Source organism: Macaca fascicularis, chromosome 7, assembly GCF_037993035.2.
Source record: "Macaca fascicularis isolate 582-1 chromosome 7, T2T-MFA8v1.1".
Classification (NCBI taxonomy): Eukaryota; Metazoa; Chordata; class Mammalia; order Primates; family Cercopithecidae; genus Macaca; species Macaca fascicularis.
In genome coordinates, this window is record NC_088381.1 from 169954850 (window position 1) to 169982424 (window position 27575).

Here is a 27575-nt window from a genome sequence, read left to right on the forward strand (position 1 = left end):
CCTTTTATAGTTCAGAAGTAAAAATTTTGTCCATCCATGTGCAGGAAAATTCTCACGATGGGATAGAGTTGAAATATTGACAGAACCAAACTGCTGTCAGAATAGTTCATACTTATTGGCTGAGAAGGCCTCCGCCTGTCAGTGCTGGGATCAGGACAGCCCATGCTGATTGGCTGGGAAGGCCTTCCTCTATCAATGCTTCCTCTGTCATTCCTCTATCAATGACAGTATGTCCTGACTGGCTGAGATAGTCTTATCATCCTGCAGTTAGTTCCCTGTTGGTTTTTTTCAGCCCCCAGATCTCAGTCCTCTGAAGTGTCATACTTTACAGCCCATTCCTCAGTCAGTACCACCTGGAAACACTTAATTCAGTGCCATTACCAAAATTTGCTGTTTGACACTGAAATCCAGTTTTCTGTTGAGTTTTCTTGAAGTGTTGATATTTTATCTGCCTTTGAAACTAGTGCCACACACACACACTTATTGGGGAGTCATTGTGGCTTAGTGTAAAATGTTAAATCCAATTTTCATTGAGCTCTTTGTTAAGTTACCGAATTTTTTTTTCCAAAGCTATATATTTTAGAATTGACTAGACTTCTTGACCTAAAATACTTTTATTTCCTTCTTTAGTACGTTTGCTTTGGAAAAAGATAAAAGTAATGTTCTTTGTTGTAGTTCAGTCTACTGTGTCAGAGGCTGAGATCAACTTGATTGTTTTAACTTGTTGTTAACTCTTAACGTTCAGAATTCACTGGCATGGCTACTGTGTAGTCGGCCTAAGGACTGCAAAAGCCATGCGGGTTCCTGTCCCAGACTTGTGCCTGAAGAATAGTTATAGGCATAAACTGAGCAGAGAATATAAACCCTAAAACCTTACCTGTTCAGACTAATGACACTTGAGGAATAGCTTTTTTTCTTTCTTTTTCTTTCATTAATTTTAACTCTCAATTACTTTGGAAGCCAACTCTAGCCCCAGAATCATAAAAATCTCTAATATTTTCTCCTATTACTTTCATAATTTTGTTTTGCACATTGCATTTTATAATCATTTTTCTTTAAGTATGGATATGTAATAGTTGTACATATTTATGGAGCATGTGATATTTAGATGGAAGCATAGAATCTGTAATGATCAAATCAAGGTAATTGGGGTTTCCATCACCTCAAGCGTTTATCATTTCTTTGTGTTAGGACATTCCAGTTTTGTTTTGTCTTTTTTTTATGATGTGGGTTAGGGTAGAACTTCATTTTCTCTTAAATTTATTTTCTTCTAAAATTATTGAAAAATTATTTCTCCCTACATCATGTATTGAATATTTCATTTCCCCCTGTTGCTTAATGCTTCCTTATTATGTATTCATTTTATTGTATTATATGTTAGATTTATAAGTATATAAATTCTATATTACGTTTACGTGTGTGGAAGATTTTCCTGTGTTTGAGAAAGTCTCTGATTCCCACTCTTTAACCTGAGAGGAAAGAGTCTACAAAGAATGACAAGGCTCCTGTTGGCCTGGTTCAGGTCAAATGCCTGCCCTTGAACCAGGTGTGCTCCCCACTGCCTCTCCTCTGTATTTCACAGCAGCAGTGTGGGTTACTGGCACCACTTAGGATACTTAAAAGCCCTTGAGGCTGTTTTTATAGATGAAGTCGTCATTGCCTCTCCTCTCCCTGTTATAATTGTTTCCTAACTTGATTCTCCTCCTGCTGTCTTAACTTGTTTCCCACCCGAACCTCACGCCAGACTGCAGAGTGTTGTCAGCCCTGGGCTCCCTAAGCAGTAAGCAGACACTGACTGAGCATCCACCGTGGGCCAGACACGTTTTGGGGTGAGGAAATAGAATGGCGAACAAGACTTCTGCCCTCCTAAAGCTTTCATTTTCATGTGGGAGACAACCATAAAATAAGCCAACCAATAATATATCATGTTAGATTGCAGTAATGCCGTGAATAAAAGTCATCCAGGTGAAACAGAGTTGCAAGACTGGGAATGTGATTTCTGCCTTCTGCCCACGTGGGCGGGAAGAAGGCACGGAGTGGAAACTTGGTGATGAATTAGACCGTCCCGTGAAGATGGAGGCACATGAGATGCTTTTCTGTGGTCACTGTGAGAGCAGGGGACAGTTCATTTCCTTTCCTTTCTGCTCTAAGTTCAGTAGAGTTGATGAGAAGTATAGTGAAAGAAGGAAGAACACAGGCGGTGGGGTGGTGCCTGGCCGTGGTTTGTGACCCTCTTGTCAAGAATTTAAGCAGCCTGTACAAGGCGTCTGTCCCAAGCAGTGCCTGGGCCTGGTGTGGCAGGTGGCAAAAGCCTGGGCCTCTTTGTGGTTCACGTCTGGTGAGAAGCTCTGCAGCTTAGAGCCCCTGTGTGCTCAACACTTAAGCAGCCTTTAGCCATGCCTGTTGTTCTGTTTGTTTCTTGTTGGGGGTGGGAGTGTGTATATTTTGGTCATAATATTTTTAGAGACATTAATTTCCACTTTTTTTGAAAAATCCAAAGCTTTATAGTTGTACTCCTAATGCTGCTACTTTTAAGTATCCTGCTTATTAGACTGGACTGCTAGATGTGTTGTTTTTTTTAACAGATCTACTGATACATTATTCACATAGCTTAGAATTCACCCATTTAAAGTGTGTGAGTCAGTGATTTTTAATATGAGTATGGGATTGTACAGCCATTTTCACATCTGGTTTTAGAACTGTTTCATCTCCTCCAAAAGAAATCCTGCACTCATTAATAGTCACTGCCATTGTTCCCTCCTCCCTCACCCGCCCCTAGCCCTGAGCAACCACTGATTGACTTTTTGTCTCTATGGATTTGCCTGTTGTGGACATTTCATATAAGTGGAATTACAGAATATGTACCCTTTGGTGTCGGCCTTCCTTCACTTAGCATAATGTTTTCAAGGTCCATCCACATGCCAGTACCTCGTTCCTTTTTATTGCCCCGTAATATTCCGTTGTACAGATACACGACATTTTATTTATCCATGTATCTGTTGATGGACGCCGTATTATTTCCATTTGGGGGCTGTTATGAATGACTGCTGTGTGAACACTGATACACAAGCTTTTGTATGAACGTGCATTTTCATATCTCTTGGGCATATACCTAGGAGCAGAGTTGCTGGGTCATGTGGTAACTTGAACATTTTGAAGAACTACCAGACCGTTTTCACAGTGGCTGCACCGTTTTACGTTCGTATCAGCAGTGTACGGGGGTTCCAGTTTCTCCATCTCCTCAACACTTGATATGATCTGTTTTATTGCAGCCGTCCTAGTGGGTATGAAGTGCACCTCATTGTGGTTTTGATGTGTGTTTCCCGACAGCCAGTTATGCTGAGCAGCTCCTTGTGTGTTGTGTATTTTTATACATCATAGACTTTAGAGCTAGAAATTAATGGAAACATACTGATCATCTAGCTTGACCCTTTTCTTTTCCAGATAAAAAAGCTTATTGGGTTCAGAGAGATGCGGGTGGTGAGAAGCAATTCCCAGGGGAGCCAGCTCCTGGCGTGCAGTTTCCCAGGTCTAAGTTATACCAGCTCCATCATTAATTTCAGCCGTGTTTAAATATAATCAGCCACCTGTTTTTTTCAATTAAATTATCTAGTTAATCTGTTTCTCGGGCATGGACCTTCTTCTGATAGTCAAAACACCAGTAGCAAAACTAATTATAGCTTTTTAAAAACTCAATGTCGTAAAAGTAAAGCTGCTTTGTTAACAGTAACTAAAGAGTTAAGGTTAGGGGTTGCACCCTTTCAAAATCTGAAAAATTGACATATCTAGCAGTTTTTACATGATTTCAGAGGGTGCAAGCCTCCTAGAGCCTACAGTAGACCCCAGATTAGGAAATGTAGAGTCTCTTATCTTCTAAATCAGGGTTCTCATCCACATCAGGGGATCAGAGATACCTGGTCTCCTCGAGAGCCTTTCAGAGGGTCTGTGATGTTAGAACTATTTCCATCATACTGCTAAGACTTTCATTGACTTTTTCACCCTGTTGAAATCTGCACCGATGGTGCAGAGGCAGTAGTAGGTACAACATCTGGCACCTTAGCAAGAAGCACAGGGGTGGCACCAAGCTGACAACCACACACCCAGTAGAAACAAAAACTGCCAGTTTCACTTAGTGGCCAGAATGAAGCAATAGAATAGATTAATTTTATTATTTCATGACCCTTGTGCACACATGGCCTTAGGACTCTATGATGAAATGTGAAGTTTTCATAAAACTTTTCTGCTGCTGGTGCAATAGTCAGGAGGGAAAGCTCTTGTGCAGTGGCGCTGTCGGCCAAACTTGCTGCTGTTTTCATGGAACACCGTTTTTACCTGAAAACTGGCAGACAGACCAGTTATTCAGACTTTGAATATTTGGCGGGCATCTTCTGAAAAAAGAAGCAAAATGAGAAAGTCACTTTAAGGAAAATAACTGACAGCATTTGTTGTCAGTGATAAAATTTGAGCTTTCTAGGGAAATTTTGTTTCATTTTGTTTTTAGAGATGCAGTCTTGCTCTGTCGCCCCGGCAGAGTACACTGGCATAGTCATAGCTCGCTGCAGCCTCGAACTCCTGGGCGTGAGTGATCCTGCCACCTCAGCCTCCTAAGTCGCTGGGACCACAGGCATGCACCACCATACCCAGCTGATTTTTTTTATTTTTTTGTAGACGCAGGGTCTCCACTCTATTGGCCAGGCTGGTCTCGAACTCCTGTGCTCAAGCAATCCACCCGCCTCGGCCTCCCAAAGTGCTGGGATTATAGGCATGAACTATCACACCCAGCCAGAAATTTTGAATTTTGGAAAATTTATATGCAGCAGGGTGAGCTTCAGCCTCCCAAAGCTGCAGACACTCCTGCTGAGCTCAGTGGTGATGGGAATGAGCAGGATTTTTAATAGATATGAAGTGAGTCACCACTTGGAAGAGCCACATAACTCAGTGAACGAGTATTTTCCAAATGACCAGTAGAGGTTACAGAGTCATTTGTGGCAAGAGAGCCATTGAGAGCGCACGATCCAGCGCTGGATTTGAATGTGAGAGGACAGACCCTCATTGATGGGTTTCAGCACCCATGCAGGAGCTCACCCTAATAAACTACTACTGGTTGAATTTTGGTGTAGACAATGAAAACACTATTAGATAGATACTCCTTCCTCGTCAACTACGTTGTCTGTGTGGGACCAGACTTTCATCCTGTATTTCAACCTAAGCATTCTGAACACAGAAGCAGATATGATAATCCAGCATTTTTCTATTAAACCAGATGTTAAAGAGATTTACAGAAATGTAAAACAATGCCACTTTGCTCACTTATTTGTTTTGGAAAATATAGTTATCATGCATAAATATATGTCATTTATACTAAGACATGATATTTTTTCTTTTTTTTTTTTTTTTGTTTTTTTTCAGATGAGGTCTTGCTCTGTTGCCCAGACTAGAGTACAGCAGCATGGTCATTACTCACTGCAGACTCAAACTCCTGGGCTCAAGCAATCCTCCCCCTCCCCCTGCCTCAGCCTCACAAGTAGCTGAGTCTACACTACAAGTGTGTGCCACTACACCTAGCTGGTTTTTTTTTTAAGAGATGGAGTCTGGGCCAGGCGCAGTGGCTCACGCCTGTCATCCCAGCACGCTGGAAGGCCAAGGCAGGCGGATCACCTGAGATCAGGAGTTCAGGACCAACCTGGCCATTGTGATAAAACCCTGTCTCTACTAAAAATACAAAAATTAGCTGGGTTTGGTAGCGCACGCTTGTAATCCCAGCTACTTGGGGGGCTGTGGCAGGAGAATCGCTTGAACTTGGAAGGCAGAGGTTGCAGTGAGCTGAGATTGAGCCACTGCACTCCAGCCTGGGCAACAGAGTGAGACTCCGTCTCAAAAAAAAAAAAGAGATGGAGTCTGGTTACATTTCCTGAGTTGGGCTTGAACTCCTGGCCTCTAGTAATCATCCTGCCTCAGCCTCCCAAGTTGGGATTTTTTTTTTTAATTTCTCTGGTTTAATTTCTAATATGGCCAATATCAATAGATGCAATTCTTGTAAACAAAAGTTCTTTAGGATTTGTAACTGTTTTGAGGAGTTTAGTAGGGGCCTGAGACCAAAAAGTTTGAGAGCTACTTTTCTAAAACAGTGCTACTCAAAGGCTGCAGCTTCAACAGCCTTTAAGCTTGTTAGAAATGCAGATTCTTGGCCGGGTGTGGTGGCTCACACCTGTAATCCCAGCACTTTGGGAGGCCAAGGCTGGCGGATCACCTGAGGTTGGGAGTTCTAAACCAGCTTGGCCAACATGGTGAAACCCCATTTCTACTAAAAATACAAAAAATTAGCCGGATGTGGTGGCAGGTGCCTGTAATCCCAGCTACTTGGGAGATTGAGGTAGAAGAATCACCTGAACCCGGCAGTGGGCGGTTGCCGTGAGCCAAGATCACGCCATTGCACTCCAGCCTGGGCGCTGCAGAGTGAGACTCCATCTGAAAAAAAAAAAAGAAATGCAGATTCTTCGGGTCCACCCCAGACCTGTGGACTCTCTGGGGGTGTGTCACAGTGCTGTGTGTTTTCACTATTCTCCAGGTCATTCTCAGGCAAGCCAAAACTTTAAAAACTGTTTTGAATAACGTCCTGCATTGTCCCATCTTTGGATTGTCAATTCCCTCAGAGAACAACTTATTATACTCTTGCATTTCTTCCACTGAATTCAGCACACTGCCTTTTATAGACTCAATAAATATTCATTCGATATGAGGTTTTATGTGTAGACTTGGGCATTAAGACTAGTCTTCATAGTCACCAATGAAAATAGCCTGAAGATCAGAAAAGGAATTGCTTGGATTGGTGGTTGAATGAGTCGGATGACTCAGAAGTACTTCGCATTAGGGTGGACCTCTCTAGAATTACCCAAATCTATTGTGCTGGACCACTGAGAAGGCAGCCTGTTGTACTCACTCAATCATGCAAGAAATGTGTATTGCAGGCACCATGCTACCGCTTGGGGCTACCCCAAGGAATAAAATAGTATAGTCTCTACCTGTATGATATCCACCCTTACTGGTCTGGGAGACAAGAAGAGGCAGCAGGGTGAGGTGGTGGGCGCCTGTAGTCCCAGCTACTCGGGAGGCTGAGGCAGGAGAATGGCGTAAACCCAGGAGGCGGAGCTTGCAGTGAGCTGAGATCCGGCCACTGCACTCCAGCGTGGGCGACAGAGCGAGACTCCGTCTCAAAAAAAAAAAAAAAAAAAAAAAAGAAAAAGAAGAGGCAGCAGATGTTACAATATGAGGGCCAAGGACTGCAGTGGCGGTCAGTGTAAGGTCCGGTGGGAGCACAGGCTTAGGAGGCCTAACCCCTTGTCAGGGCGCCCCAGAGAAGTGGCATCTACACCAGCGGCCAACGCTTCACGACTAGCTGGCTCAGTGAAAACAATATAGAGGAGGGAAGGGAAGGGGAGTGTTCCCAGCAGAAGGAACAGCTCCTCCAAGGCCCAAAGACTAGACAAAGTAAGATGTGTTTGGGTTTGAGCCAAGCCTGGAGCTCCCGATTGGGTGGGGCTAGAGTCTAGATCCTGGGGAGCTTGACGGAAACTGAGGACTTGAGGTCGTTGGGAGAGCTGAGACCACCCCATGTGCTCTGGCTGCAGTGTGAAGAATAGATGGGAATGGGTGTCAAAATAATGCATGAAGGGACTAGCTCAACATCTGCAGCATTTCAGGGGAGAAGTGGTGGAATGAGCCAAGCAGCTTTGATGGTAGAGAGAAATGGGCAGATGCAGAGATGTTGAGAAGGTAGAAGCACAATTCAGGGTGGATTTGGTTGAGATACTTGGAGAGAGGAACCAACATGCAGGTTTCTGACTTGAGCAAGTGGAATGCTGGTTCCGGGAAAGAGCGTGGGCCCTGGTGTGGGAAAGGCCTGAGATGGGTGTTACCTGTTAACATTATTTAGAGCTCTTTGGGTTAGCAGGGGCCGACACCCAATTCACTGTGGTTTACCCTCACAAGGGAGTTTACCAGGCAGGCACTGGGTCACTCACACTTAGTCCACAGACTCACAGGGACAGCTTTTCCTTCCATGTCCCATGTCCCCCACTCTCTGTATGCAGCCTTCCTTCTGGGGCATCCCTCTATGACGACAGAGGAAAGCATGGCCCTTGCTGGCTTGCCAGAAGAGGCCTGATGCCTCCTGTCCCCTGCCTGCCCTTGATCCCATTGCTGTAGCTAGGGAGGTGGGGTACTATGGCTGTGACTCACACTGCGTCATGTGCCCACCAAACCACGCGACAGAGTTGAGGAGCAAGAATTCCCCAGAAGGGAGGGAGTTGTGTGCTTCTCTGGGCAGATGAGACGGTCGGGTCTGTACCCAACTTTCATCCACTAACTGTGTTACTTCAGGTGAGCAGCTTGGTTCTGTAAGCTTCCGTTAGTGCTGCAGACAAATAGCTGTGATGCTTCTGCCTTTCAGAGCAGCTAGGATGAATGGGGAAACACATGGAAAGCTGGGTAGCCCCGTGACAAAATTGTCAGTGTCCTTGGAAGTGGGCCAGAAAGGGACAAGCCTCCAAGATTTCTCAACGCTTACCAGGGGGACGCCTCATGCAGCCTTCTTTCTTCGTATTAGTATGGGACTTATTTCTAATTCTTGCTCCAGACTCTGATACCTTGAGGTTACTTAACTTTTTTTTTTTTGAGACTGAGTCTCGCTCTGCCACCAGGCTAGAGTGCAGTGGTGTAATCTCGGTTCACTGCAACCTCCCAGGTTCAAGTAATTCTCCTGCCTCAGCCTCCCAAGTAGCTGGGATTACAGGCATGCACCACCACACCCAGCTAATTTTTGTATTTTTAGTAGAGACAGGGTTTCACCATGTTGGCTAGGATGGTCTCAAACTCCTGATCTCAGGTGATCCACCCACCTCGGCCTCCCAGTGTGCTGGGATTACAGGCATGAGCCACTGTGCCTGGCCTCTGTTTTCTTATTTAGAAGGTTATCATGCTGTGGAACTACTTCATAGAGAGTTAGTTAGATTAGTTTAAGTGGTGATCAGAAGATTAAAAATACGTGGTCTGAAGTATGATTTCATGTTTGTAACATATAAATAAATTCATGATAATAAAATCAAACTTAGGGAGAGAAAGCAACTTGTGAAATACTCTGCAGAGTACAGTGACCCAACGCTGCAGCACCGTCCACACCGCAGACTGATTTGGTTCCATTTTATCAATAGATTTGTAAAGTAAAGCTGAAGGCCTGGCCAACATGGTGAAACCCCGTCTCTACTAAAATACAAAAATTAGCTGGGCATGGGGTCGTGCACCTGGAGTCCCAGCTACTCGGGAGACTGAGGCAGGAGAATCGCTTGAACCCTGGAGGCGGAAGTTGCAATGAGCCAAGATGACGCCACTGTACTCCAGCCTGATGACAGAGCCAGACTCCATCTAAAATTAATAAACACATGATAAAGCTGAAGGAATATAGTACAAACTGTTAATAGTAGCTGCCTTTGGGTGGTATGTGAACTTTTCCCTTTTACTATACACTTTTGCAATTTAAAAAAAAAATTCTCAATGGGCCAGGCACAGTGGCCCATGCCTATAATTCCAGCACTTTGGAAGGCCAGGGCAGGAGCATCACTTGAGGTCAGGAGTTGGAGACCAGCCTGGGCAATGCAACAAGATCTTGTGTCTACAAAAAAAAATTTTTAGGCCAGGCACAGTGTCTCACACCTGTAATCCTAGCACTTTGGGAGGCCGAAACGGACAGATCATCTGAGGTTAGGAGTTCAAGACCAGCCTGGCCAACATGGTGAAACCATGTCTCTACTAAAAATACAAAAATTAGCCAGGCGTGGTGGCACATGCCTGTAATCTCAGCTACTCAGGAGGCTGAGGCAGGAGAATTGCTTGAACCCGGCAGGCAGAGGTTGCGGTGAGCTGAGATCATGCCACTGCACTCCAGCCTGGGCGACAGAGCGAGACTGTCTCAAAAAAAAAAAAAGAAAAGAAAGAAAGAAAAGTTGTTAATAGCTGGGTGTGGTGGGCACACCTGCGCCTGTATGCCTAGCTACTTGGGGCTGAGGCGGGAGGCTTGTTTGAGCCCAGGAGCTTAAGGCTGCAATGAGGTATGATTGTGCCACTGCACTCCTACCTGGACAACAAACCAAGGCTCTGCCTCAAAAAAAAAAAAAAAAATTAGGAGTTATGTACCACATTTGTCATCAAAAACCAGTAAAGATATTTTTCTTTCTTAAAAACAAGCGGCCAGGCACAGTGGCTCATGCCTGTAATCCCAGCACTTTGGGAAGCCAAGGCAGGTGGATCACCTGAGGTCAGGATTTCGAGACCAGCCTGACCAATATGGTAAACTCTCATCTCTACTAAAAATATGAAAATCAGCCAGGCATGGTGGCGGGCACCTGTAGTCCCAGCTACTCAGGAGGCTGAGGCAGGATTGCTTGAACCCAGGAGGTGGAGGTTGCAGTGAGCCGAGATCGCACCACTGCACTCCAGCCTGGGCAACAGAGCGAAACTCTGTCAAAAAGAATTAAGTAATTAATTAAAAACATAAAATAAAAACAAGCTATCTGTATGTAATCGTAGTACTGTTTTTATCAGGACTCTTGTGGGTTTCCAGGGAAAACTAGTTCATCACATTATTTTAATCCGCACTGTCTGTAAGTGATTTGATGTTGACTTACACGTTTTATGAGCATGAGAGTGTTCTTAGAATCTCTTGGCCGGGTCCTGGGGGAGGTCTCACACCCTGCACCCCGAGATGGGTGTCCTGTGCTTCACTTAGGGACTGATGTAGAGCACGTTCCTTCTTCTATTTTTATAGCTGATATTTACAGTGTGTTCTGGAAAGTTTTACTTGCTGTAAGGGTGATGATAGTTTGGGAGAGGAAAGAATGTGTTGAATTAAAAAGGATAGTATATTGACCAATGGAGTTTCAGTCAACAAATTTATTTCAAGTGAGGTTTTAAATCATGCATTCCCAAGTACTTTTTGAAATCCAGAGAATGACTTTTCCACTTTAAATATCAGTAAGCTGTTTTTGTTTTTTTGTTTGTTTTTTTTGTTTTGTTTTGTTTTTTGTTCTTTTTTGAGACGGAGTCTCGCTCTGTCGCCCAGGCTGGAGTGCAGTGGCGTGGTCTCGGCTCACTGCAAGCTCTGCCTCCCGGGTTCACGCCATTCTCCTGCCTCAGCCTCACGAGTCCCTCCTGGGACTACAGGCACCCGCCACCACACCTGGCTAATTTTTTGTATTTTTAGTAGAGATGGGTTTTCACCGTGTTAGCCAGGATGTTCTCGATCTGCTGACCTTGTGATTCGCCCACCTCAGCCTCCCAAAGTAAGCTGTTTTTTAGAGGTTTGTTTGTTCTTATGATTTTGAGATTTTCCTTTGATGTTTTTAAATTATAAAAGAAATACATGCTTATGTGATAACAAATGAAACAAATATGAAAACATTTTAAAAAGTTAGTCTTTTTCCTACTTCACCCCTCCCCAGTTCTAGCCATCTCTACCTCCAGTCAACCAATTCATGTTTATTGTATTTTCAGAAGGCTACTGAGAAACTTTTGGGATGATGAGTATGTTCATTATCTGATTTATATGATTGTTTCACAGGTATATGCATATGTTAAATATCAAATTGTACACTTTAAATATGTACAGTTAATTGTATATAAATTATATCTCCGTAAAGCTGGGTGTTTTCAGATGTCCAAAGTTGTTAGGTATTTCTTTTGGTCTAGGGGTGCAGTGAAGAAATTACTAAGACACCAAGGGCATTGTGAACCAAGACGTTTTGGGAACTTATGACCTAGTGAATATCTTTCCATAACTTTTTTTAAATTAATTTTTAATTTACATATAGTGAAATTCACTCTTTTTTGTGGCCAGTTCTCAGAACTTTGGTAAATGTATATAGTCACTTCTTCCCCACCACAGTCAGGATATAGAACAGTTTCTTTTCTTTTTGCTTGTTTGTTTTGAGACGGAGTCTCTGTCGCTCAGGCTGGAGTGCAGTGGCACAATATCGGCTCACTGCAACCTCCGCCTCCCGGGTTCAAGTGATTCTTTTGCCTCAGCCTCCCGAGTAGAACACTTTCTTTAACCTCCAGAAACATGGCTTTCTGCCCACTTTGTCGTCAGAGCTTTCCCCGTCCTTTATCTCTGCCCCTCACTAGTCTGTTCTCTATCACATCATTTTGTCTTTTCCAGAATGGAAACTCCATGGAAATGGATTCAGTGTGTAGCCTTTGGGTCTAGCTTCTTTTGCTTAGCATGATGCGTTGGACATTCGTCCATGTTGTCCCACAGTTTGTTCCTTTTCCTTCTCAGTGTTGTCTCATTATATAGAAATAACACCATTTGTTTATCCATGTCCTAGTTGGGGGATATTTGAGGTGTTTCCAGTTTGGGGTAATAAAACTGTTATAAATATTTATATACAGATTTTAGACTTAAGCTTTTATTTAACTTGGGTAAACATAGGGATGCAGTCGCTAGGTGAATGGTAAGTGTGTGTTGAGCTTTCTAAGGAAGTGCCAAACCGTTTTCCAAAGTGGCTGCCCTGTGATTCCCCCAGTAGTGCAGGAGTTCTCGTGCCTGCTGTATCTTTGTCAGTATTTGGTGTCAGCAGTCCTTTTATCTCATTTTGATTTTAATTTGCATTTCCCTAATGACTAATGATGCCAAGCTTTTTTGTTTGTTTGTCTCTTTGTTTTTTGGAGACAGGATCTCGCTCTGTCAGCCAGACTGGAGTGCGGTGGCTCGATCATGGCTCACTTCAGCCTCTACCTCCCAGGCTCAGGTGATCCTCACTTCAGCCTCCTGAGTAGCTGGGACTACAGGCGCCCACCACCACACCCACCTCATTTTTGTATTTTTAGTAGAGACAAGGTCTCACTGTGTTGTTCCAAGCTGGTTTCGAATTCCTGAGCTCAAGTGATCCCCGCGCCTCAGCCTATGAAAGTGCTGGGATTCCAGGTGTGAGCCACCACACCTGGCCCAAGCATTTTTTCCCTGCGCTTTTTGTCATTTGTATATCTTCATTGATGAAGTGTCTGTTCAAATCGTTTGCCTGTTTTTTAATTGGGCTGTCTTTTTTTTTTTTTTTTTTTTTTTTTTGACTTTTGAGACTTCTTTATATATCTGGGTACAGATTTTTTTGTGAGATAAATGATTTGCAAGTATTTTCTCTCAGTCTGTAGCTTGTCTTTTTTTTCTTAAGTGTCTCGTACAGAGCAAAAACGTTTAATTTAGATAAAGTCCAACTTAGGATTTGTCCTTTATCAGTAGTGCTTTTGGTATCATATCTAAGAAGTCTGCCAAACCTAAGCTCACAAAGATCTTTCTCCTATATTTTCTTCATGGCTTCACGTTTTACATTCAGGTCTGTGTGATCTATTTTGTCTGCAGTTCATTCTTTGGCGTATGGAGTTCCAATTGTTCTGTTTGTTGAAAAGACTAATGAACATCCACTGAACTGCTTGTGTGCCTTTGTTAAAAATCAGTTGAGCATGTTGTGAGTCTTCTGGACTCTGTCTTGTTACATGTTTGTGTGTCTCTGCCAGTCTCACGCTGTCTTCAGTGTGGTACTTAATAGTAAATTTTGAGATCAGGTTGTGTGACTCTGCTGTAACCTCTTTCTTCTCTTTCAAAATTGTTTTGACTATCCTAGTTCTTTTACCTTTCCATATAAATTTTAAAATCAGCTTGTTATCTACACAATATTCTCCAGGGGTTTACCGCACATGCACTGAACATGTAGACTTGGAGACCATTGACCTCTTAGCAGTATGAGCTTTGCAACCCGTGTACACAGCATGTCTCCCCATTTTGGTCTTGTTTTGTAGTTGTCAGCAAACAGATGCTATAAATATCTTCTTAGACTCATAAATTAGTATTTTGGTTTTTAGTTGTCATTGTAAATAGATCTGTTTATTTTCCATTTGTAATTGTGTGTTGTCTTTTTTCTTGTAATTCTATCAGGTTTTGCTTCATGTTATATATATTCATATAAATATTTAGTGTATATCCACTTGGTAAATTAACTCTTTTACCACAATAGAGATGACTGTATTCCTGGTAATATTATTTGCTCTGAAATCTACTCTGACCTTAATGTAGCCATTCCAGCATTCTTTTGACTAGTGTTGGTATGGTATGTCTTTTTCTTCCCTTTTACTTTTGATCAGTTTGTATCTTTATACATCAAGTGGGCTTATGGTAGATAGCATCTTGTTGAGTCTTGCTTTTTTTTTTTTTTTTTTTTTGAGATGGAGTCTTGCTCTGTCGCCCAGGCTGGAGTGCAGTGGCGCAATCTCGACTCACTGCAAGCTCCGCCTCCCGGGTTCACGCCATTCTCCTGCCTCAGCCTCCCCCGAGTAGCTGGGACTACAGGCACCCGCCACCATGCCCAGCTAATTTTGTATTTTTAGTAGAGACGGGATTTCACCATGTTAGCCAGGATGGTCTCGATCTCCTGACCTTGTGATCCGCCCGCCTCAACCTCCCAAAGTGCTGGGATTACAGGCGTGAACCATCATGCCCGGCTGAGTCTTGCTTTTTTATTCAATCAGACAATCCCTGTCTTTCGGGGTGTCCAAACTATTAATTTTTCACATGATTATGAATGTACTTGGGTTTAAATGTACCACGTTCCTATTTTTTTTTTCTATTTGTCCCACCTGTTTATCGTTTCTCTTTCCTCTTTGTCTGCATTTTTTTGGATCAATTGAGTACTTTTTATGATTCCATTCTATCTCATTTGTTGGCTTTTTTAAGATAACTCCATATTGTTTGATTTTAATTGTTACTCTTTTCTAGAATACACCTTTAACTTATCACACTCTACCTTCAAGCGATAATGTACTATTTCGTTAGAATAGAAGAAATTTACAACAGTATACTTCTACTGCTTCTCTTCCAGCCTTTCCACTATTATCATACATTTTAGTTAGTATGTTATAAACCCCACAATCTTATTGTTTTTGTTGTAAAGAAATTTAAGTGATTTTTTAAAAATATTTTATATTTACCCAGATAGTTACAATTTTCAGTGCTCATCATTCCATTGTGTAGATTCAGATATCCATCTGATATCAATTACCTTCTGCTTGAAGGACTGTCTTAATATTTCTTATAGCACAGGTCTACTGATGATGAATTCTTTTAGCTTTTGTGTATCTGAAAAAGCGTTTCTTTTTTTTTGCCTTTTTTTTTTTTTTTTTTTTTTTTGAGACAGGGTCTTGCTCTGTTGCCCAGGCCAGAGTGTAGTGGTGCAATCACGGCTCACTGCAGCGTTGACTTCCAGGCTCAATCAGTCCTCCCACCTCACCCCCCCAACCCCAACTCTGCCCCAGTAGCTGGGATGACAGGCACATGCCACCATGTCCAGCTAATTTTTTTACTTTTTGTAGAGACAGGGTCTCACTAGGTTGCCTAAGCTGGTCTCAAACTCCTGGGCTCAAGCACTCCTTTCATCTTGGCCCCGCAAAGAACTGAGATGACAGGCATGAGCCTGGTCCTGCCTTCAGTTTTGAAAGATCTGCTTGCTGGTATAGAATTGCATGTCAACCATTTTATCCTTGAAAAACTTTTGCTCGCCTGTTGTCTTGCTTGCATTATTTCTGATAAGAAGTCTCCTGCCATTCTTTTCTTTGTTCCTTTGGACATAATGTACCCTTTCCCCCTCTGGGGGCTTTCAAAATTGTCTCTTCTATTGCTCTTTTTAAGCCATTTGATTATGATGGGCCTTGGCACGATTTACTTCATTTTTCCTGTGTTTCGAACTTGTTTATTATTTTCATCAATTTGGGAAATTGTTTAACCATTGTGTCTTCAAATATTTTTTTCTGTCCCATGACTCTTCCTCTCCTTTAGGGACCCCAATAACGTGTATTAGTCTTCTTAGAGTTGATGCTGATGCTTTATTTCTCTTAATTCTTTTTTTTTTTTTCTGTGTTACATTTGGATAGTTTCCTTTGCTGTCTTCAAGTTCTTTAATCTTTTCCACCGCGTCTTTTCTGTTAATTCTTATTACAGTAAATTTTTCATTTCACACATTATTTTTTTAATTAAGTGACCAAGTTTACTTAAGCAACTAGAGATCTATGGGTATATATTGTTGTTGTCACGTCATCTCTAGTGGTTTGATTTGCGTCTTTTTAAAATATCTTTCATGTCCTCCTAACTTTTTGGACACAGAATGCTGTATTAATATCTTTGTCTGCTAATTCTAACATTTGTGTCAGTTCAGTTTAGTTCCGTTGATTGGTTTTTCTTCTCATTATAAATCCTTTTCCTGCTTCTTAGCATGTCTGGTAATTTTTAATGGGATGTCTGACGTTGTGAATTTTGGTTTGTTGAGTGCTGTATGCTTACATAGCTCTATTGATGTTCATGAGATTTGTTTGGGGATGCAATTAAGTTACTTGGAAACAGTTTGATCCTTTCAGTTCTTGCTTTTAAGATGTTTTAGGCAGGAACAGTTATATTAAAACCAGAACTAATTATTCTCCACCACTGAGACCTTTCTGATTAGGAAGCCAGTGCCCCATGAATCATGAATTTTTCCCATCTGATTGGTGGGAACAGACACTGTTCCCAGCCCTGAGCAAGTACTGGGTTCTCACTAATCCTTTCAGGTGCTGCTTTTCCCAGCCTCTGGTAGTTTCCTCACACACATATGCTGATCTGTACTCTGCTGAATAGTTGAGCGACTTCCACAAATCGCTGTAGTTCTCTCTGTGCAACTGTCTCCTTTGTGGAACTCTGCCTTGCAAATTCTAATCCCATTTGACTGCTAGATCCCACCTGGGTTCTTTCTCCCTGTACTACAACCTAAAAATCTATCAAGGCAGGAGCCTGGGGCAGTGTGGGACGCACCTCACTTATTCCCATCTCTCAGGGATCACTGTCCTTATCCTTCATTGTCTGAAATCCAGTATCTTGAAAACCATAATTTTATATTTTTTTGCCCACATATTTGGTTGTTTCAGGCAGTAGCATAAACCTCATCCTTGTTACTCCATCTCATCTGGAAGCATAAGTCGGCCTCATTTATAATAGATACTCAATAAAGACTTAACTCCATCCACCCAGGGGATCTAGCAATTATTATCAAAATGAAAGACTGTTTGCATAATTTATAATGCCATAATCTCATACATCATTTGGCGGTTAGGGGGCATGGCTGTGCATACATGACTGGGAAGTGATAAGGAGTTTATCTCTGAAACTTCCCTTCTCAGTTGATTTATATCACGTTGGATACAGAGCATGTTGTTCTGCTATTCTAAAGCATTACTAAACTTTCTCAAAACTTACTGCAAAAAGAAATCAGAATACATGATGAAGCAAATATATTTGAATGTTAATAATGAAATCTAGATGATAGCTATTCACTATAAAATTCTTTCACCTTTATTGCATTGAAATTTTTCATCATAAAAACATTGGGAATACATCATTCAGAATCTATGCAAAACTAATCTTTGGCCCAGAGTAAATAAGAACACTTCCAAATCCAATGTTATCTTTAAATGACACTAGTTGAATTGAATTATAAGTATTATGAATCATTTCTTACATATAAATGTTCTAAACTCAAAAAAAATTTAAACTCAGGCTCATAACTATAAATGATTTATTTTCTTGCTCTCTGAAGATGATACCGTATATTGTTATGAAATTGTAGAAAGTTAAAATATTCATTGTTTGAAAAGTTTAGACTAAATTTCCTTCATTAAGTATTCTACAAAGGTTTGTAAGTTTTTTGTTTTGTTTTGTTTTGTTTGTTTGTTTGTTTAATTTGAGGTAGAGTCTTGCTCTGTCACCCAGGCTGGAGTGCAGTGGCACGATCTCAGCTCACTGCAACCTCCGCCTGCCAAGTTCAAGCAATTTTCTTGCCCCAGCCTCCGGAGTAGCTGGGATTACAGGCCTGCGCCACCCTACTTGGCTAATTTTTGTATTTTTAGTAGAGACGGGGTTTTGTCATGTTGGCCAGGCTGGTCTTGAGCTCCTAACCTCAGGTGACCTGCCCGCCTCAGCCTCCCAACGTGCTGGCTGGGATTACAGGGGTGAGCCACTGCGCCTCGCCCGTAAATTTTTATTTCCATATCTTTAACTGCTATTTAGGAACATATTTGAATAGATCGTAAAAATAGCAAGTTATTCAAAGTAAGAATTTTCAATGTGGTTCTTTTCTTGACTGTCACATCATGGCATCTATTTGGAGGTGAAATCGATTCTTTGAAAGCAGCTCTTGCTGTGGAGGAAGCGCGAGGTGGATTTGTGGGAAGAAACCTCTGCTTTCCCTTAGCCTCGCGGCACTGCCGAGTACTCATTGTGCGCCGGGGAGACCTTAAACCAGGGACTTCCCAGCCCCCCAGTCGTACTTGAGATAAATATTCCAAAGAAAATGTACAGCATCGTGGAAGAGCTTAAAATTAGGGGCCCAATTAGGACTGTAATTACTTTGCAGCTGAGATGTAAAGGTTTAATGAGACATTTTTCACAGCTTCCAGGTAATTAATTGGTGTTGCAGTTAATAAGGTGACTGATGTGTGCTTTTCCCAGGATCCATTTACTCTCAGCAAGTGTTTGAGGACCTCCTAGGTGCCAGGCACGGTGGTAGGTGCTGGGATTGCTGTACATTTACGTTCTCTAGATGACAGCTGAGTTCTGGCGCCATGAAAGCAGATTCAAACTCACTTTACAAATGGGGAAAGGGGTAGTTTCTCCCTTTAGGAATGCTACTACAATGTTTACTATTCTACCTACATGTTAAGCTCATTGAGTTCATCAAAAATTCAGTTTAAGATTGTGTCTACTTTTTACATTGCTTTGTGAAGTTCCATCTTTGTAATATGATGTCATCCCACATCAAAGGTTCCTCCGTTTATTCGGGCATTCTTCAGTGCCTTTTATTAGAGCTTTCTGCTTTCTCCATCAAGGCCTTATAACTAGGTCAGTCATTCCCAGGCACTTCATAGTTTTTGTGTCTGGATAGCTGGAGTCTTCGTCTCTGTTTCTTTTTTGTAATTGTTTAATTGTTAGTGGAGAGGTGGTTGCTGTTGGTTTCGTATTTTTGATATTTGCATGTGGTAGTCTAGTTGTGACGGTCTGTCTGTTGCGTCTGTTTTCCAGCTATATCATTTGCAAACAAATGACAATTTTGTGTTTAAAAATACATATATTGTGAAGGGGCTTACACATTCTGCCCTTCCCAGAAATGTATCTCTTAGCAATGTGATTTGTAGAACCTAACAGTTCTATCACGGGAGCAAGTGTTCTGCAGTAACTGTAATTTGGTCTTTGATGAATTCATCTGTTATAAATCCTGCTGAAATGAATAAAACAGAGAATAAATAACACAATAACCCTTGTGGTTTTGAACAGAGAACTGTAAATAATCAAACCTTTCTTTCCTGTTGCCTCTAAAGTTAGACTATCAGTGTTTTGGTTTTTTTTGAAATGTATCCCTTCATGTCTTAAAATTTTTATATGTTACACTGCTGCAGTTATGGCATAAATATTTTATTACTTCACTCGTTGGTAATGAATGATAACACATACAGAAAGACTGCAGGATATTGCTGAATTGTAAGAATTTTCCGTAAAGTTGCTTCTTGGGCCATTCTAGTTTACATCTAATTTAATAAATTTAGCAATTTGGAGAACATCTGCGGGGCTGATGTAAGTACTGAAAGTGGAAGTGTCAGGGAGGCAGCAGAAGCAGGTGCTTCCTGAGATTAACCAGAGTCGGTCCTGGCACAGATGGGGCTGTGTGAATCACATGCAGACATACGTGTGCACTCACGTGCGTGCCTTTATTTTCGTGTGCAGGTCAAACAGTCACAAACGTTTGGGAAGTGCTGTGTAATGCTAACTGTTCGTGCATAATGTTTTCCCATTTAGTACGTGCTGTTGTATGCGTTTTCTGTGATTCTCACTACAGCCCAATGCAAAAAATAAAAAAAAAAGGATTTACCTTTTTTTTTTTTTTTTTTTTTGAGATGGAGTCTCACTCTATTGCTCAGGCTGGAGTGCAGTGGTGCAGTCTCGGCTCACTGCAGCTTCCACCTCCAAGGTTCAAGTGATTCCCCTGCCTCAGCCTCCCGAGTAACTGGGACTCCAGGCACCCACCACCACACCCAGCTAAGTTTTTTATTTTTAGTGAAGATGGGGTTTCACCATGTTGGCTAGGCTGCTTTTGAACTCCTGACCTCAAGTGATCCACCCACCTCGGCCTCCCAAAGTGCTGGAATTATAGGTATGAGTTACCACGCCTGGCCTTTACCCTTTCCAACAGAGGAGAAAATTGAGGCTCAGGCAGGCTGTTTGTTCTGAGGTCCTTCTTCTAGGTGGGAAGAGGATGTAGAGGGACTGTTTCCATGAGGCTGTGCTGCCTTTCTTGGGCAGCATGATTCTGCGTCCGTACCTCTGGGTGTGCACTGGATCCGTAGGTCTCATTTGAGAGATCACAGTGAACCTGTGTGCTGCACAGAAGACCCAGCACTCCCTAGACCTCAGGGCTGCTTTGGTGTTCACCGCATGACGCTGATGTCTTCCCTGGTTCCTCAGACCAGATCCATGCATCCAGGTAGCATGGCAGTGACCCGGGTTTCTGTACCTGAGGCTCCTGCCCCCTGATTTGCCCCTGAAGCTTTTGTGCTAAGAAATGTTGCTAGGTTAGAAACCTGAGAATAGGGCCGGGCGCGGTGGCTCAAGCCTGTAATCCCAGCACTTTGGGAGGCCGAGACGGGTGGATCACGAGGTCAGGAGATCGAGACCATCCTGGCTAACCCAGTGAAACCCCGTCTCTACTAAAACTACAAAAAACTAGCCGGGCGAGGTGGCGGGCGCCTGTAGTCCCAGCTACTCGGGAGGCTGAGGCAGGAGATGGCGTGAACCCGGGAGGCGGAGCTTGCAGTGAGCTGAGATCAGGCCACTGCACTCCAGCCTGGGCGACAGAGCGAGACTCCGTCTCAAAAAAAAAAAAAGAAAGAAACCTGAGAATAATTTGAGGTGATACACTGTTTGCTTTCTGTTCCTTTTTCCCCCCAAAATATTACTTTTTATTTAACCTTTTCTAGAGATGTGTACTAAATTAATGCAATGTAATGTGGTAAGAAAAGTGTGTAGAAGTTAGAAGTGCAAGATTTTTTTCCTTACACATGAGAAATGACTTTCGATCGATCAGAATTGGCTGGAATGAACCTTCCTGGACCTAGCTTGGTCATCAGTCAAGGACGTTGTATCAGTCTGCTCAGGCTGCCATAAGAAAATACCACAGACTCAGTGGCTTAAACCACAGAAATGTATCTTCTCTCCATTCTGGAGGCTGGAAAGTCTAAACTCAAGGGTGTAGCAGGGTTTGTTCCCTGCTGAGGGCCTCATTCTGGCTTACAGACGGCCACTGTGCCTTCCCATGGCCTTTGCTCTGAGCAAGTGCAGAGAAGGCGAATGCGAGCCTTCTACTCTCCCTCCTTACAAAGACACTAATCCTGGAGGGCCAGGGCCCCCCTTATGACTTCATTCACCCTTCATTGTTTTCTTTGAGGACCCGTCTCCAAATCCAGCCACACCAGGGTTTAGGTCTTTAACATGAACTTGAGGAAGGGAGGCCACAACCATTGAGTCCATGACAGATGCTGAAGAGAGGACATTGTGTTAAGAGCAAGCCATGTGAGTCGCCTTGCAAGCCCTCAGCTCAGCATCAAGGTTTCAGTGAGTGTGCAGGTGTTTGAGACGGGGCCTAACTGCTGGACTGACTGTCACTGTGCGGGAGAGCTTCAACTGGAAACCCTAATCACTAGCTTTCCTGCTCGTAGAAACCACCAGTTTACTCAGAAATCTCAGCTGACTGGGTGCCTCAGTCAGGGCTGTCCACAGAAACAGCACGAGAGACAGATGGAGATCTCAAGGACTTGCCTTCTGCAGTGGGTGAGTCCAGCGGGCAGGTCTGGACTCCGCGGACAGGCAGCGGGCAGGAGACTTGGCCGTGGCGGACACTGCAGGCCGCAGGTGGACTCTCCTCAAAGAAGCTGCAGTTTGGGTCTCATGGACTTCTCAGCTGGCTGGTAGCCCCCACATTCTCAAGGGTGATCACTACTTGAAGTCCATTGATTCTAGGTGTTAACCACATCTGTAAAATGCCTTTACAGCAACACCCACAGCAGTGTTTGGACAGCTGGGCACTGTGATCTAGCCAGGTTGACACATATGGCCAGCTGGCACAGTAGGGGACATTTTACTTTTTTTCAGTTATCGCCTTTAACCATGATGGGTGCAGTCACACTTTCCTGACCCTAAATACATCTTGGGCAAGTTGGTTAACTTTTTAGTAATCCCTGGTTACAGAAATCCAATCTAGGTTAAAGCTTTCATCTCAGACCCTCTCCAAATGGCATCTAAACCGCACCCCAGGCAGCCTGGCCAGGGAGGGACGTGCCATGGGAGAGGAGGCGAAGCAGGGTTGGCTCCGAGCCCTTCTTGCCCGCCCTTCCCAGGGCTCTGAGCAGAACCTGGAGCAGAGGGGAAGGCCAGCTGCCTGTGCTTCTGCTCACTTGCTACCTGTGGCCTTGGCCAGAATGGTGGTCTCTTCCTCTGTGGCATGTCTGTGACTCTGGCAGCAGGCCTCTTCCAGAGGGACAGCTGTTTCCTCTCCCCCGAGGCCTACGGCCTCCTCTCTGGGTGAGCTGACATCCCTCTCCCTTGCAGCTTCCTGGGTGGTGTGGCCCTACAGCTCCTGCTCTGGCCTCTGCATCCCTGATGGGCAGCCCCAGAAACCTCGGAAGCGGCGGCCCTGCTTTCCTTCCAGGCGCCATGGTTCCTCAGGCCCTGATGTCACAGGCTGTTCCCAGAGTCTCCTGCCGGGCATGGTCCTGTTCACAGATTCCTCTGCCACCCAGAGTTCATGCCCAGGCTCTGCCCTCCCCACACTGTGCTCTGCTCCTGTCGGTACCAGGCAGGGCTCACAGCTCTAACCCACTGAATAACAAAGTGCCATCTCCCTTTCCTGAAGGTGACCCTGTGCTGTGGGTGGCTGGACCCTGACCCCAATCTTTGGGCTTTGAGAGAGAGGATAGAAAACCCCAGTTCACGAATGCCACACTCCCTGTAGGGGCTAAAGACTCAATTCAGACTTTCCTCTCTGTACCCTTCATGGCCCTAGAAGATATGGAGAGCTTCGGCAGTGGCTGCCGCTGACAAGACCGGTTCTGTTACGTCTCCACACACCCTGGGAGGAGACGGCGGCCCGCCCAAAGTGTGTGTGTGGCCTTTCCTTAGTAGTTGCGCTCTTAGCATCTCCTTGTTCACATCTGTGGGCTTTGGGGTCAGGGTGCCAGGAGCGGCAGACTAGTTCCCGTCTGCACCGAGTGCCTGTGGGCCAGCGACTGAGGCAGGACCGTCCACCTGGCAATCACTGTTCTTTGGGAGGCTCCTTGCAGTGACCTGTATGCACATCAGCTTCACAGAGGAGGGGACAGTCCCTGGAGGGTAGAAATTGCCAGAAATCATACACCAGTGAGAGTCAGGCTAACTCTTGGTTTTAGATTACAGACTTTTTTCTTTGTATCTGTGTCTCAGGAACATTACTCATACTTTTACTAATAAAAGTTTTTTTAATTAGTTGTTTCTGGCTTTTCAGCCCCTTTTTTCATCCCTGCATTTCTACACTATCTGTGAAGGCCATTACAGGTGGTCTTTACGTCAGCTCCCCTCTCAGATGACACAGAGAACAAGCTCAGATGCTTGATGCTCAGAGCTTTTATAGCTGATGACTTTCTGAAAAATGATATTAAGGTTTGGAGTTCAGTATCAATACCAGTGAAGAAGGGAAGAAACAGGCAGGTGTGGTAGCTCATGCCTCTAATTCCAGTACTTTGGGAGGCCAAGGCAGGAGGATTGCTTAAGCCCAGGAGTTTGAGACCAGCATGGGCAACATAGTGAGTTCTTGTCTCTGCAAAAAATAAATAAAATTAGCAGAGCATGGTGGTGCATGCTGGTAGTCCCAGCTACTTGGGAGGCTGGGGCAGGAGGATCGTGTGAGCCCAGAAGTTGGAGGCTGCAGTGAGCGATGATGGCCACTGTACTCCAGCCTGGGCAGCAGAGTGATGCCCTGTCCTTAAGAGGAAAAAAGAAAAAGAAGGGAAGAAACAACAGTGGCAACATTGAGTATTAACTTAGTCTTTACAAGACTGGGTATCTAAAGCCAGCCAAGTTTGCCCTGGACTCTCTAGAAACATCTTCTCATTGTTGTCGTAGAGTCAAATTTTAATCTTTTATGTCAAAGGTTTTAATTTTGTGCTTCTAAGAGTGGTGGAACTGGGGCTTTTTGTGATCACCTGTAAGAGCCATTCACCAGAGCCCAGTTATATAACTGGCATATGATCCGTTCAGAGATTCAGCAAGGTAACCAATCATATTTAGGCTTAGTACAAAAGAGGACTGGGCACGGTGACTCACACCTGTAATCCCAGCACTTTGGGAGGCTGAGGGGGCCAGATCACTTGAGGTCAGGAGTTCGAAACCGGCCCGGCCAGGTGGTGAAACCGTGGTGAAATCCCGTCTCTACTAAAAATACAAAAATTTGCCACACATGGTGGTGCACGCCTGTAATCCTAGCTATTCAGGAGGGTGAGGCACAAGAATTGCTTGAACCCAGGAGGCAGAGGTTGCAGTGAGCCGAGTTCACACCACTACACTCCAGCCTGGGCCGCAGAGGGAGACGTTGCCTCAAAAAAAAAAAAAATAAATAAATAAATAAATAGACTTAGTACAGAATAAAAATAGGTTATAAATGTATGACACAGAAACACTTATCTTTTCTGTTTATGTCACTGATCTGTCAGTATGTGTTATACAAGTCCAAACAGACTGAGAGAAATCTAACAGCCCATGCCTGGACGCACAGCCGTGCTGCCCCTAACAATCCTCTGTGCGCCTGAGCAGTCCTTTCTCTGGAAATGATCCTAGCTGCCGACTCAGAGGTCGTCCCACCCTGCCTGTTGCTTTCCTCGTCGTTGCAGTTTGCAGAGGGTGTTGGTGCCATTGTCACACGGGTCCTCCCTGCGTCATGCAGCCCTTGCTGTTTCCAGCATTTTCAGCTGTGAATCTCTGCTGTGTCCTTCTTCATCTCGTCCCTTTCTTACTCTCATTTTGAACATTCTCCTTGCTATTGTAGCCACTGGATAGTGTAAGACCTCAGAAGTCATCACTGTGCCATCAGCCTTTGTTGGTGTTGGTTATCATTTAAAGTTTGACAGTCAAGGGTTCAAATGACTTTGGTGGTAAATTTTCATGCTCACCTGTCCAAAGTGACGTTTCCTGCTGCAGTTTTGATCCGGGCTCTCTTTGAGGACCCACATGGCTTCTGTGTTTTGAGGATATGGAGGAGCTAAGTTACCATGGGAAGCGGCTACTGTTAGAATTACCTAAGACTTTTTAAAATGTTCTCTGTCAATATTTTAAATGCCCTGGTTGTAATTATAGAATATGTGGATTTTAGTTTGCAGTTAACATGTTTCGAACATTACCACCTTCCTCCAATCCTACGGGAGCAGAATTTGACCCAGAGGAAGACGAACCAACGTTAGAAGCAGCCTGGCCTCATCTACAGGTATTGGGCTCTGGGGTGACCAGAATCGGAGGGCACCAGTGATGCATGGGAGTAGCCTGGGGTCCACAGAGCAGGCGCACAGGTCTGGGCAGATGGACCTCTCCCCCTCAGTAGCATGGTCCTCGCAAACCCATACGTACAAGAAGAATGTTTCGGCAGAATACAGTTAATGTGTGTGTTTGACCACTTTACACAGCCAGTGAAGATGTGGAATTGTCGATGTGCTCTCAGTGAAAACGGCCACTTTGTTGATGGCCGTTGAATTCAGGCTCAGAGGTCCTAAGCGACAGTCTCCCAGTTTTTGGTACTCATATTTAATGTGTGCCTGCTGGGCCCCCAGGTCCTGGCTGGCCACTGCCCCCCCAGGGCATTTGTAAGGCAGGAGGGTGGCTGGCAAGGAGGCACCAGGGTCAGCGAGAGCAGAGCAGGAGCCAGGCGTGCGAGTGGGAGGGCCATCCACCTGTGACAGGCCTCCCACGCTGTCCTACCCAGTATGTCTGCACAGGGGAAGAATCGTCCCAGCTCCAGGAGGTCACGGTTCAGGGTCCGCATCTTAGGGCCCTCTTACCTGCCAGCCCCAGAGTTCCTGTGCATTTGGTTGGCTCTGTGCCTTGGCATTTTGGGACACTCCTGGACGACAGGCTGCAAATCACCCCCCCCACAGAGTTGGGTCATGGCCTGGTTTGTGGCATCTGTGCCCTGTAGTCTCTGAACAGTGTACTATAACTGAGGACATCAGCCATGGAGATCATTTTGTTTAAATGCCGTTTAAGCGTCTGTGGGTCTCACCAAATAAAATAGTTACATCACCATTTATCATTAAATTAAGCCATGTAATTTAGCATTAATTCTGTAGGTACGTGGCTTTAAGAGGCTAATATTTGCAGATCAGTAAAGATTCAATTCCTGGTATATTTTAATCTCCATTCAATAAAATCTCATGTTATTTGACGCGTTGTTGTTGTTTTTTTCTCCTAGCTTGTTTATGAATTTTTCTTAAGATTTTTAGAGTCTCCAGATTTCCAACCTAATATAGCGAAGAAATATATTGATCAGAAGTTTGTATTGCAGGTAAGGTACAAATTAGCTGACACTCTGAAAGCCCTGACGGAGTGGTGACAGCCAGCCACTAAGTGTCTTTTTCTTCTCAAAGCTTTTAGAGCTCTTTGACAGTGAAGATCCTCGGGAGAGAGATTTTCTTAAAACCACCCTTCACAGAATCTATGGGAAATTCCTAGGCTTGAGAGCTTACATCAGAAAACAGATAAATAATATATTTTATAGGTAAGTCACCTGTGGATGGCGTTGTCCTCGCGTGTGGTGATGCTCACTTCCCCCTCAGTGCTCCCCCACCCCATTGTCTCTGACAGGACTCAGCACGTGGAGGGGTTTCTCAAAGCCTGTCATGTGCAGGTGGACCCCCTCGTGCACTGTGTGCGGTGGGCCCGCTGGGCTCATCCTCCCTGCCTCCCTCCCCTCTCCCCACAGCTCCCTCCTGAGCCACCAGGCTCCCCAGCGCCTCACCCTGGGTCCCGCCATCGTTCCTGTTTCTACTGAAAGGTCTAGTTTCCCAGAAATGTGGATAAATTGGTTCCATCCAATCCAACTGTGTTAGTGAAGGTTCTCTAGAAGGGCAGGACTTATAGGATAGATGAATATATGAAGGGGAGTTATTAGGAGAATTAACTGACACGATCACAAGGTGAAGTCCCACAATAGGCCGTCTGCAAGCTGAGTCCCAAAACCTCAAAAGTAGGGAGGCGGACAGTGCAACCTTCAGTCTGTGACCGAAAGCCCAGGAGCCCCTGGCAAACCACTGGTATAGGTCCAAGAGTCCAGAAGCAAGAAGAACTTAGAGTCCAGTGTTCAAGGGCAGGAAGCGTCCAGCACAGGAGAAAGGTGGAGGCCTGAAGACTCAGCCAGTCTAGCCCTTCCGCGTTCCTCTGCCTGCTTTAT

General features: G+C 44.1%; 1 protein-coding gene across 29 annotated transcripts in view; it reads left to right on the top strand.

The window, feature by feature from the left end:
* The window catches only part of PPP2R5C (protein phosphatase 2 regulatory subunit B'gamma), a 166428-nt gene that overhangs the window by 95246 nt on the left and 43607 nt on the right, over positions 1–27575 (top strand). For 25 of the 29 annotated variants that reach the window (XR_012416140.1, XM_065518501.1, XM_065518504.1 and 22 more), the window contains 3 exons: positions 25509–25619; positions 26598–26690; positions 26773–26903. Coding sequence is in view for 28 of the 29 variants with exons in the window: in XM_065518501.1 (XP_065374573.1) it covers positions 25509–25619; positions 26598–26690; positions 26773–26903 (335 nt within the window). In the remaining variant the exon portion in view is untranslated. Of the gene's footprint in view, positions 1–1744; positions 1830–25508; positions 25620–26597; positions 26691–26772; positions 26904–27575 lie in introns of all 29 variants that reach the window. The other 4 variants (XM_073998249.1, XM_073998250.1, XM_073998246.1 and 1 more) reach the window with 1 other exon arrangement.